The sequence below is a fragment of the Crinia signifera genome, chromosome 3 (assembly GCF_055691185.1).
Source record: "Crinia signifera chromosome 3, ASM5569118v1, whole genome shotgun sequence".
NCBI classification, from domain to species: Eukaryota; Metazoa; Chordata; class Amphibia; order Anura; family Myobatrachidae; genus Crinia; species Crinia signifera.
In genome coordinates this window covers 94,527,043-94,540,336 of record NC_139219.1, presented here as the reverse complement: position 1 = coordinate 94,540,336, position 13,294 = coordinate 94,527,043, and the positions used below count along the sequence as shown (strand labels likewise).

The 13,294-nt window shown below is 39.7% G+C and overlaps 1 protein-coding gene across 1 annotated transcript in view; it reads left to right on the top strand.

Annotated features, from left to right (window-relative positions):
* VTA1 (vesicle trafficking 1) overlaps positions 1–13,294 on the top strand; it is a 169,843-nt gene that overhangs the window by 102,681 nt on the left and 53,868 nt on the right. The window contains exon 4 of the mRNA XM_083176220.1: positions 4,140–4,215. Within this exon, the coding sequence (XP_083032346.1) occupies positions 4,140–4,215 (76 nt within the window). The remainder of the gene's footprint in view (positions 1–4,139; positions 4,216–13,294) is intronic.

Below are 13,294 nucleotides of genomic sequence, written 5' to 3'. Positions count from 1 at the left end.
TAACAGCAGTTCACCTCTGCTCTGCAGCAAGTGACTGGGGGACTCGCAACTGCAGGACAGTCCCAGATAAATGGCACTGTCCCATGAAAATCTAGGTAGTTGGGTGGTATCCTGTGCGCATTTATTTATTTATTTATTTATTTATTTTATAAAATGGAGGGTTAATTAATTCCTTGTTACTGAAATACATGGAAAGAAGCAATTTTATAGTCATCTCATCCTATGGTTTCTGTCATCTGTACATGCAGCTCAATTTTGGCTATGTAGTTCATAAAGAGGTGCATATTACTACGACCATAGTCTACTCTAGCTGGATTGCTTGTCTTTCATGGAAATCATTCCTAGTTTGGCATATCGTTCAGTGTGTATGTATAATATTATTTGTCCAGGACACTGGAAAGTTTAAGGTAAATTGTTTTACAGGATCATTCACTGAACACATTGCCTAGTGCAGGGCTGGACAACACCGGCCCTCCAGATGTTAATGAACTACACATCCCAGGATGCTTTGCATTAGTTTTGCTATCTGGCCATGCTGAAACTGATGCAAGGCATGCTGGGATGTGTAGTTCATCAACATCTGGAGGGCCGGTGTTGCTCAGCCCTGGCATAGTGTGTATCGGCCTTTAGTTAGCAAAAGGGGTGAATACTTATTTTATTTTATAGAAAGATAAGGCTTTGAGTTTTGTTTTAAGTAATACCCATACTCTAACAAACTATTTTTTTTTTATATGTTATATAAAATATAATATTGTGGGAACTACAGAACCTTTAATAGCAACTGTAGTAGGCAAACCTAAGCACGGGTTAACCTAATTGGTTGAAGGTAAGCAAAGGTTTAGTTTCTCCCAATTAATAGAAGCATACAGCAGCTCCTGTGTGTGTGTGCTTTCTATTTACTGCGGGTTAGTGACAGCTGTTACATTGAATCTGCTAAAATTACCAAGCGTAATGTTAGAAAGGGTTATTCTGGCAGAAGAATGTTTTCACGTTTCATCATCAGACATACAGAGGAAACATTTTGTAAAACATCTCCTGTCCAGATTATAAAAACTATGGTTTAAAGTTTATCATGTTGCTTGAATTTCCTTATATGAAATATACCATATGCTTACAAACATATACAGTACCTGCCTCCATTACCAAATAATTAAAGTTACTCATGGAGAGTATAAAGTACACCTTCATATTGAAATGTACTTATATGAAGCAAGAACATGAATGCTATTTTATTTTTACTTTTGTCTTTTCACCACAGCTATTTTTAGATTGTGTTAAGACCCACTGACATCAGGACAAAACGCTCAAGTGAAAAAGCATAGCGTGTCAGTTATGCTTTCATGAGTTTTCATTTTTCATGTTTAAATACAAAGTTCTGCAAGCTGGTTCTAAGCATTATTTAACTATCACGTGATTTCTCGAATGGTAAATGGTTATACTTTTGTAATGTAACAAGAAGTATGTTGCACCTATTTATTGGAATATGAACTTCCTTTTCCCAATTTGAAGAAAAGTGTCTGAATTTGCAATTTGAACCTGATTGAACAAATGTCACTTTTTTGTGAGGGTTTGTGTGGGACTAGTGTAAGGTTTCTCAGCACCCTAGTCAAAATTGTAATCTACTGCCATCAATACCCACTTTCCAGCCCCCCAAGTGAAAGTGTGGAAATGGCATCTTGGCAGTTCCACAGCCAGCACCTGTATTAAGTACAGCTTCCTAATGGTGTAGAGCACTGATAATGTACTGGTTAGGCAAACAATGTCTCTTCTGTAGACTGACACCTCTGCATTCTCCCAGTAGGCCCTTCATGCCACAAGGTGCATCTAAACATGCCACTTGTGCTCCTGTCTCAGGAGGACTACAATCCCCATCATTGCTCATTTACTGCAGTTAATTGTGCCACACGTATTTTGTATATTAAATGCTTCTCTGTAACTATAACAGTTATATGAGAGAATAAAAATAGTTGGTAGAATTGTGCTCGACTTGCAAAGAGGAATTGATATGGTGCATTTGGTCAATTTTGAAAAATAGGATAATTTCTAAAGATTAGTATATAAAACATGGGGATGTCCCTGGACATTAAAGAAAGTTCAATTATAGTGAAATACAATACAGTAGCTGTTATATAAAAGCAGCTACCGGTAGTGAATTTTTTTTTTTCAATAATCCCACACACCAATACTGACTTTCCTCATAAAGCTGCCTAATGGTAGAGCTGGTACTGAGTTTGTGTATGTCTTGCTTCTTGGCATTAGGTGAGCGTTTTGTGAGGTAGGCAGGGGTGGATTATCAATCGGGCTTATTAACAATTTCCTGGGGACTATGTAAAAACCAGGATCGGATCGGAACCTGGAGAAGTAGAGATTAGTATGAGCACGGACGGTTTAATACTGTAGTTAACATTACTGCCTCACAGCACTAAGGTCATGGATTCGATTTTCACCATGGCCCTAAGTGTTTTAAGTTTGTATATTCTCCCATTGCTTGCTTGGGTTTAATCTGGGTACCCTGGTATCCTCCCACAATCCAAAAATATACTGGTGGGGTTAATTGGTTCCCAACAAATTAACCCTAGAATATCTGTGTATGCTTATACATGTTGTAGGCAATATATATTGTAAACTCTACTGGTGCAGGGACTGATGTGAATGTTAAAATATTATCTGTAAAGTACTGTAGAATGTGTGTGCATTATATATATACACACATATCTTTTAATAAATAATAAATTACAGCCTCCTCATATGGTCGAGACCATTCTGGTTTTTACTGCATACCCGACACAGGGCATTCCCGGCACAGGGCAACCGCCGGACAGACACCCCTGGATCTGTTCCGGTTTTAAACCATTCCCAATTTCCTGGTAGGTCAATGGCATGATGAGGCTTCGTGAGGGTTGGTGGATTTAATTATTATTTTTTGTAAGTGCTTTTAAAAAAAAAAATCCTGATGGTGCGGACTTATACTGGGAGGAACTAGGCTTTCCTCGGTGTCTACACTCAGAGTCCTACTCCAGTCATAAAAGGGAATGTGCAGGAATAGTGTGATGTGATTAGGAGTATGACAAGCAACCATCCTGACCTGCTGTCTGTTGTAGCTAGTAGTAATATGAATAGAGGGGCATCTGTATTATGCATGCCCAGAGCAGCAATCTGTAGTGGGCAGCGTGGGTAAGTATATGGTAGTTGCTAAATCCTACTGGGAGAATGGACTTTTCATGCCCAACCACGTGACATGCGATACCAGGAGGAGGAGTATCACTATCACTTTCACTATCCACATCACCATCTGTTGCCTATAGAAACCAGATGGGCTGCCATGTTTGGACCTTGCTCCTCCCCCTGTTGTGTCAATTATTAACCTCCACCCGGCTTTATTTCTTAAATTAATGTGCTCAGTTGTGTCACTCTCTGGTAATTGAATAGGGTCCCTCTCCTTCATCATTGGGCCCTCCATTACCATATTACAGTATTTCTGGGCCCGTTGCTCCCTCTTGTGGGTGTAACTGGTATTTTCATACACCTATATTGTGTAGAGACATTTTTTTGGTGGGGTCATATTTCATGGCAGGTGCTTCTCAAGCTGACTGTTGGGAAACTGCTCATACATATAAACCCAGCCTCTTCCTCACTATTACTACCCCGTGAGACATCACCTAATTCCTATAGGCTGATTTGTGTGCTGCTGTAAGGTCATGATCCCCTAGTCCCCCCCTCCCCCCCCCCCCACATTGTATGGGGGATGGCTCATTGTGACGTGACTCTAAGATCTATCTCATGATGTTCTAATATGATCTGTTTTTTGTTTTTGTTGTTGTTTTTCTAATTGCTACTTTTCTAATGGTACTAAGGAAGCCACAGTTGGCGAACCGGCCATCAGGCTGTGATTTTACCTGTGATTGTGTTAAAACCGGCCTTTGCTTTGTCCACGAGTGCCACACATTAGGAGGTGACATCACTGACTATTCCGCATGAGAAGAGGGCAACATTCTGCCATATCAGTCATTCATTTCTAGCATGTGCACTCTTGTAAAAATGTTATTGCCTAGTTATGGATTACATACTTATTTTGCTACCCTGACCGTAAAAATATTATTTCACATTACAAATCAAAACAATATTCTGTTTCCTTCTAGAAATATGATAAAGTCTTTCTACACAGCTAGTCTTCTGCTTGACGCATTAAGTGTGTTTGGTGAACTCACTGAAGAGGTAAGCCACAAGTTACTATTTTTATATTGTGTTATTTTATTAGATAGTTGTGTATTTTCAGATCTGTCTCCTGACCAGATTATGTGCCTGATTCAGAGTTACCTGCAAACGTGCATACATTACTATTCAACAATATCTGTACTTCTACGCATGTGTCGCATCACGTATGTGTGTTCCCTGAAACTGCAATCACAGCTGGAACATTTTGTGGTAGCGGTCTGGACAGCGCATGTGTGTCTGCACCAGTCAGGTGGAGGCAGCTGCTGCAGCCCAAAACATGGCCGGCTGCTTCTGAATTTGCAGCCAGGGGGCTGACTCTGATGTGCGAGTGCTCTGCTGTGTAGCAAAGTGCTCCCAAACAGTAGCTCTGCCATCCAGTGATGCTGCCATGGCTGCACGGCATATGTCACTTCTGCAACATTTCTCAGGGCCGCTTTTAGTTTCCAGAATTCATTTATTGTTTACTTGGAGTTCAATAGAAGCCAAGCAGTTTTTGTTCATAATCAAACCGTGTCATCCCACCACAGGACTGACACTCACTGACACAGCGGGCACAAAGATAGGTGCTGGAGAAGATAGAAGTTCTATTGAAGATGGGATGTTGCCTATAGCAACCAATCAGATTTAGCACCTTCTAGGAGATAATAGGTACAGTATACCCTAATTGGTTGCCATGGGACACACCATCTACAATAGAACTCCCATCTTAATAAATTTACCTCAATGTCTTATTCCCACAGACATGTATTCATCCTTAGGACTTCATTACATGTTAATACATCCTGAGGATTAATGTTGAACATGGTCAACAGCGCCATGCTTGCAAAAAAAAAAGAAAAATAGCATGTTTTAGAGTAGAGCTGCTGAAAGTTAAGGGCCCCATACACTACAACGATATGTCTGACCTTGAAGTCAGATGCAGTTTCCCTTTTACTCCCCCCGTACATTTCTGGGAGTGATTCCGTACAATTTTGTGCTATTTGTGCTATTTAGATATATATTGCAGAAGATATATGTAGCCATGATAAATCTTATACAATTGTACCCTAAGATGTATCTGATGGGCTGGATTAGGGCTGGGGGGGGCTGGAAATACCAAGCAAACTTCCTGTGGTACATACATACATCGCATTCAATTCATCGCATGCACAAAAAGCACTCTATTTTCCATCAAATTCCATGCAATTGCGACGCATCAGTAGTGCAGCACTAGCGATCCTAGGGGCTTCTATCCAACTCTCACGGGACCGTGCATTGGATCGAATGGAAAACACATATGATTTGACACTTTACAGACAATATATCGGTCAGAAAGGTCGGAAACACATGAAATTGGGCAGAATCTTTGTAGTGTATGGTGGCCTTTCATTTGTAGAAAATGCAAGGCTACAGTATAAAGGGATTATAATAATGGGGAACCTATTGATCCTGAAAAGGCTGCAGATGTTTTATTTAAAAAATGTTACAGATCTTGCAATACATATTGGGCTCAATCCAATTAGCCATTATGATCTGGGCTAGGTCGATAGTCAAAAGGTCGACATGGTTTTTTTCAGGGTTTTTTTTAAGCTGACCTGTGCCGACAGGCGGTATTTCATGCCCTACCATCCACTAGAGTGCGGTGGGAGAAAACAGTGTGCTGAGCACGTCGATATTTGGGATAAAGTGAAAACCCCCATGTCGACCTGCTGACTGTCAACCTAGCCCGTGTTGATCTAATGCAATGTCGACCTTTCCATGTGACCTTCAGTGGTCAACCAAGTGCATGTTGACCTTACTGCTGTCGACCCTATGACCCATACCCAGTTGTTTTTGTTTGTTTGCGTTTCCTCTCCTGCAATTTACATTTCGTATTGAAAGAATGCATATTCATTTTTGTTTTCTGCTTTGCTATATATGGGAGGAATTCCATGATCAGCCAAACAAAAAAAAATCAGTTAAGCCTTTTATTTTGGGCATAATTTTCCAGGTTTCGGGCAATATCACATAGGAACCAGAATTAATTCCCACAATTGCGATTGCAAAAACAGGGCACAATTGAACCTCAGTGGCTCAATGGGGCTAATTGAATTCCCACATACATTTTTGTAGCTAAACATTTTGTTATATATATTTTTTTCTTTTTAATAAATATTTAATCCTAGCAGTCACGCAGATGACTTGTTTTTTTTAATGCACATATAAAACAATTGATAACATATGCTGGATGTATTTAAAACTTAATTCCATCATGGAAAACAATGCAATAATTTAAATTCGTACAAATGTTGCTTTGATCGGACAAAATCAATTGCTTGAAGATTTTTCCTTTCCTGACCAACGTAGTAGTGTATTTAAGGCAACACTCCTGGTTTATGAATACCATTCTGGTGATTTAACTTGAGACGTATGTTTGTCCGCAGTCTAATGGTAATATTTTGCAGCTCTTCCAACATTTAATGCAGCAGAAATAAACAAAGAGATGATGAGAGTAAACAAAGCTTGTGCTCGAGATGAGATGAAGGAACTGTAGGGAATGCAACATCCTTAGAGGGAACATGTAGTCTTTAACATTTATTTAAAAAAAGGCACACTTTATGCACACGTGAATTATATGTAAAAGCTGTTCTACAAAAATAGCCAAAATGCATTATTTTCTTACTTCAACTAAAAATAGTTTTGCCTTATTGTGCTGTGCTTTAATTTATGAGCAGTAGACCATTAATCGTGTCATTGCATTTCTTTGACAAGAAGTAGCATCAAATTTGCTCACGTTCCTTTATTTGATTATATATAATTTACAGTGGTGGTTTTATGTTACATTAGTAAGTCATTTGGATAGCAGGTCTCACTGTGCAACTGAAAGAGACATTAGCAAGCTGTGTTATTTAGTACATGGGTTTCTATTCGAAGCTCAGATGCTTCATGCGCTCTACTTTCAACACAACAGTGACCCGTCTCAATACAAGGACAATGGTCCATTCAGTTTGCAATATCCCCAAAAGGACATTTATGGTAACAGCAAACCAGTGAGATGGGCAACGGCTACATGTGAGTCTAATTACAAGAGGCCTACTCACTTTGTAACTCCTGACACAGGCTTCAAAAGGGTCATTTAATTAAAACGAATGTATAATAGTTCATTGTTTTGTGAAACACCACAAATTATGTATGAAATACATGTGTATATGTGTATATGTATCTCTCGCTGTGTGTGTGTGTGTGTGTATATATATATATATATATATATATATATATATGTGTATATATATATATATATATATATATATATATATATGTGTGTATATATATATATATATATATATATATATATATATATATATATATATATATATATATATATATATATATAATATATTGTAGGTCCAGGCACTCGCATCAGACAATCAATTTCAGCAGAAAAAACCAGAATACAACAGGTATACGGTGGTCAACATACATATATATATATATTATTCTACAACAAAAACAGCACTCCAGAGGCAATAATACTATAACATCAGGACTTGCATTTAAAGCGCAAGCTTTCAGTAGCAGTCCTACAGCCGTGCCTTAAATATAGATCCTGATGTTAGAGTATTATTGCCTCTATTGTGCTTTTCCTCTTGGAGCGATGTACATTGTTTTGTTCAAGCATCATGGCCAGTTGTCATAAGTTTCTGTGAAATATATATATTTATTTAATTGTTTGTGGAAGAATACCGCAGCACTCACGGGTTTGGTGAAAAAAATTCCAAGTGTATTTCAATTATAAGCACGACATTTCGAGGCCAGACGCCTCTTTTTTAAGGTGAGAAAAAAAGCGGCCTGTAGCCTGAAACGTCGAGCTTATATTTCAAACACACTTGGAATTTTTCACCAAACCCATGAGTGCCGCTGTCTTCTTCCACAAATATCCAGACCACACGGAGGGCACCACGGTCCAATGCAGCCCCATCCAGGAGAGTACTGGCCATTCAATGTTATTGAGCAGGTCCGGCACTCCAATAATAACACAGATTGTTGGGGCGGGTGCCTGCTTGCAGCAAAGCATATACATAGGATTAAAAAGCAACGCTCCATCCAACTTCATATATAAAGGTTTAATACATGGTACAGGTTGAGTATCCGGTATCCGGACATCCCTTATCCGAATTATTCCAAAAACCGTGGTTTTTGGAATCATTCGAATTTTTTTTTTTTTTTAACCCCCTAACCCTCTTTTCATACTTACCAAGTCCCCGGGCGTCCACAGCAGGCCTCCGGCATCTTCTCCAGGGTCTCCAGCAGTCCCAGGAATGCATTGCGCGAGTGTGCGCGCGCGCCGGTGACGTCACCGGTGCGCGCGCACACTCGCGCAATGCATTCCTGGGACCGCTGGAGACCAGGAGAAGATGCCGGAGGCCTGCTGTGGACGCCCGGGGACTGCGTGGACGCCGAGGGACCACCGGACACCATCAGGGGACAGGTAAGTATGGCTACAAAAAAATATTCCAAAAACCGGAAAATTCCCCTATCCGAAATGCTCGCGGTCCCGAGCATTTCGGATAGGGGATACTCAACCTGTACTGCAGCATTTTTTAAATGGAATCCATCTTATTTCACGTGCTTAATATTTCCGGCATACGATGGGGTATCAATGTTATTTGTAAATTCAACTTACTTTAACTATACTTACTGACATTATTTCCTTCACTTATATTATAGTGTATAATTTATTGCTTTAGCAAAACAATATTCATTAAAAAAAAAATCAATATTGTGTAAATTTGAGTGTCATCATCATCATCATCATCATCATCATCATCTGCTGGTAGTGAGAGAGCGAGAAAACCTATAGGGTGCTAGGCCATAGTAGGCTGTGACCAGGGCCAAATTTACAATGGGGCTTTTGGAGCTGCAGTCCCAGTCTTCTACATAAAAATAGTCCCATCATCATGGCACCATGATAAGGACACGGCACCAACTAGCCACACAGTCAGTCATAAATCAGAATTACTTAAATGCAGGGGTTAAAGTGGGAGGAACTGGGTGGAACTGAGTTCCACCATCTGTTATGGTAGGAGGAATGGAGTTCCAACACCACAGCCCTGTACAGTAATTCCAACAGAAAATCCTGTCATTGCATATGTGATGTCATGCAGTCACCGCTGCTGAAGTGAAGAAGAGCCACTAAGAGGAGCAGGCTCTGTGCGAGCTGAAAACAGGATGAGAGGGGGATGGAGGGAAACAGAGAGGAGGGGAAGCTGCTGATGAGACACAGGGTATTGGGCTACTGGAGTGACCAAGACACATACTATTATAAGCAGCACTACTGTGGACATTATGTGTATAAAGGGCATAATGTGTAATGAGTACTACTGTGTTGAGTAACTTGAATGAGGGGAACTACAATATGAATGAGGGGCACTACTATGTGGTATAATATGAATCTGGGTCATAATTTTAATTAGAGTTACAACTGTATGACAGCACGCCTTTCGCAATCATACATATTACATGCGGTGTAATATGAATGATTGTACTACTGTGTGGCATAATTTTATTTAGAGTTACAATTGTGTGACCACACTCCTTCCTTGTGGGACCAATGTTCTTCTATGAAGTATGGGTGGTAGGGCACAAATTTATAAAACAGGGGGATGCGGAGGAACCAGCACTGTAAGAACCCTTGCTTGTGTGCAGTCTTGTGTGGATGAGAGAACCTCAGGTGATTAAATCAACCTTTTCTCCCTATAGTTCCACACTTACTTTAAATTGCGTTCTTGAGTGCACATAGCAGTTTCTTTACGCTTTTGACAGGTATAACAGGTTAAAGGATCTTCTTCTTAGTATGTTTAATAGCAGAAACTTACTGCAAAATTCTGTCTTGAATGCCCATAAGGGTTTCTTTAATCCTTTACTGCTGGTATATCTCAGAGCGTGGATCAATATTCATACATCAATAATAAGCAACACTTTCTTAATGATTCTTAGTCGCATGCACATAGCGTGTTCTTTAAATATGGATCCAAGATCGTGAAGCATAAAAAGATTTAATAACAGTCATCAAATAAAGTTCATAAAAAGTTTAAATAATGACCAGGGGAAAGACAGAGGTAAACCTTGGGTGCGCAGTGTAGTCCAAAGCGCTGCCGACGCATAGACCATCTTCAGGTGGAAATAGGCAGTCCTCCTTGAATTCAAACACTGGCCGTGGTGTAGGCAGCATGAACGGCATCCACAAATTTATAGTTTGCTGGAGGCGCCGAAAACCCTGGCACTGGCTCGTGCTCCGTCTAATTCTTCAGGGGGAATTATTTACACCACCTCTCCTGGATCATTTTAAGCCCTGCTTAAATGTATTTCTATGTTTAAAAAAAAAAAATGATGATGATGACTTTTTATACTTTAAACCAGTAGTTCCCGAACTGCGTGCTGCGGCTCCCTGGGGTGTCTCAGGACACTTGCAGGGGTGCCATGGGTTGGTGGTCCTGGACCAATTCAAATTATTTATGGTCAATTATTTATGGACAAAACCAGTACTGGTGGCTGGCAATCCTAAAATATGTGTACAGTCAGAAGCAAATCATGCCCTTCACCACATAACTGAATCTCAGGTTCACATACTGTATAAACACAATCTAATTATTTTAATATTTTTTTCTACATTTTTTGGGGGCCTAGGGGTGCCGTAAAAATTTTTTTTTAAACTCTAGGGTGCTGTGATTCAAAATAGATTAGGAACCCCTGCTTTAACCTATTTAGGGAAACAATGGTGCTGGTAGTGTAATGGCAATGATTTTCATGTCTTTGCACACTTATTGGTCATCAGTGCAGGATCTTTTCCAAAACTTCAAAACTTGGTTCAAATATATAGGCAAGTACGATTTTAATATATTCCAATCCTTCATCTCTATGATTGTAAGTGGTTGTGTTGTCCAGCTGGCACATGTACCACATAATTTTGCTTTTAATTATTCACTAATAGGACAGTTGCACCAAATATGACATACAGTAATTACCCTAAACTGACCTCATTCTAATCTGAGATCAGGAGTTTAATACAAGCTTTAACTGGTGTTATTTCCCAAGTCACTTAAATGTTCTCTTCCGATTTCTAGGAGTTTACAAACCTGTTAGATGTGTTTTCCATGCAGCAAACTGTCAAATTGTGGCTTCCTGGACAGAGCTACAGCAAACCTCACTTGCTTACCACTGATATTAACTGTTCCTGGTTTACAGTATGTACCAATATTGAAAATTTTAAAATGACATCTAATGCACCACATACTATTAAAAAAAAAAGTGTCTTTTAATTGGTAAATATAATTTTGCTTTATCAGCATTGTATGGAATTTTACGATTATTGAATCCATTATACAGCACCAATCCCCATAAAAGTTACATTCTCTGCACTAATCTTTTAACCGCTACTCCTATTTTTTTCTGTTTTAATGATTATGGTTTAATTTGGTTAAATTTTTTTTTCTCTGCTGCATTTGTCACTAATAGGTCATATACCGGATGCAGTTACAATCCCGGCGTTCGAAATCCCGACACTTTCTCCCTCTGTGGGTGTCCACGACTCCCATAGAGGGAGAATAAATTAGTGTGCCAAGTATAGCGAGTCACCAGGCCCGCCACGTCGCGAGCGCAGTTTGCCCACAAGGGGGGGGGGGGGGGCTATCCACGTACCCCCCCTTGTCGGGATTTTGATGTCTGAGCTCATTGACGGGTGTGCACAACCGATATGCCTGTGAACAAAGTCATTTGGAAACATATCGCATCAGCTGTGCAGTGCATCAGGATGTGTGGATGGTCGGCGGTCACTTGCTGTAGGGGATGAAATAAAATCTGGGCAGGCATTTGAATTCAAATTCCCACCAAGCTAGATTGGAGAACTAACACATCAGGCGGCCGTTCGGCAAGTGTGTATACTTAACTGAATTGGCCAGCACAACAGCAGGTTCACGTCTGGTGTTTACCCAGTCTTAGGTTCCTACCTCTCCTCCCTAACACACCTCACACAACATCCTACTCCCCATACTCCCCATCACCATGTAATGATTGGTACACACTGGAACAGTAGTTGTCAAACTCAGTCCTCAGCTCAGGACCCCACACAGTTCACATTTTCCAGGTCTCCCGACAGGTGCACTAATTACTGACTGACACATTTTAGAAGATCCACAGGTGGAGCTTATCATCTCACTTGATTTCTGTGAGGAGAACTGCACAACCTGCACTGTGTGGGATCCTGAGGATCGTCTTTGAGAACGTGCTCTAGACTATTCCTGTGGCCACCGATATAGTCATCTGTATCGGCAGTGCCATGATAGAATGATATTAACCGTACACACTGGCCGATACAGTTCATGATATTGGTGAATGACATGACCCGCTCCATACATGCCATCGTTAACAAGATTGTCAGATTGAGCTGCATGTACAGATGGTCATGTGCATCGTTAACGATATTGACTACACACTGGGCAATATATGCACGATATTGTCAACAATATTGATATCGTTGATATATCGCCCAGTGTGTACCTAGCTTTAGTTTTTATGAGTTTATAAAAGTTTTTTGGTATGTCAGTGAAATGTGCCTTGCCATTTACTTATATACCATACTGCCATTAGCATATGTTTCTTTTCTTCTTATTAGACAATAATAATCATTTTAATAATAATACAAATATCTTTAAACACAAGTGTTTCTGAAAACTGAAAGAAAAGAAAACTTAAATATCATGCAGGAATTTGAAGCCTAAACTATATCTGTCTTACATCGTCTGCAGATAACCTCATCCTTTTTTTAAATGAATATGCTTCAGGCGAGTCCATAAATAAGAAAATAAATGTATTTCACATTCATGATGAAAACCGTAACAAATTCGCTTTAGATTATGAGCAAATGTCCATCTGTTAATACTTTTATACTTAAATTAGAATTGTTTGCCATATATTTTGTGTTTTTTATCATCTCTTGAGAACCACTGTTAAGAGCATTAAACATACATACATACATATATATATATATATATGGAGATATTCAGCCTGGCACTCCGCTGTAAGTTACAATTGCCTCGGGTGCCTCCAGGTAGGTAAATGTAGG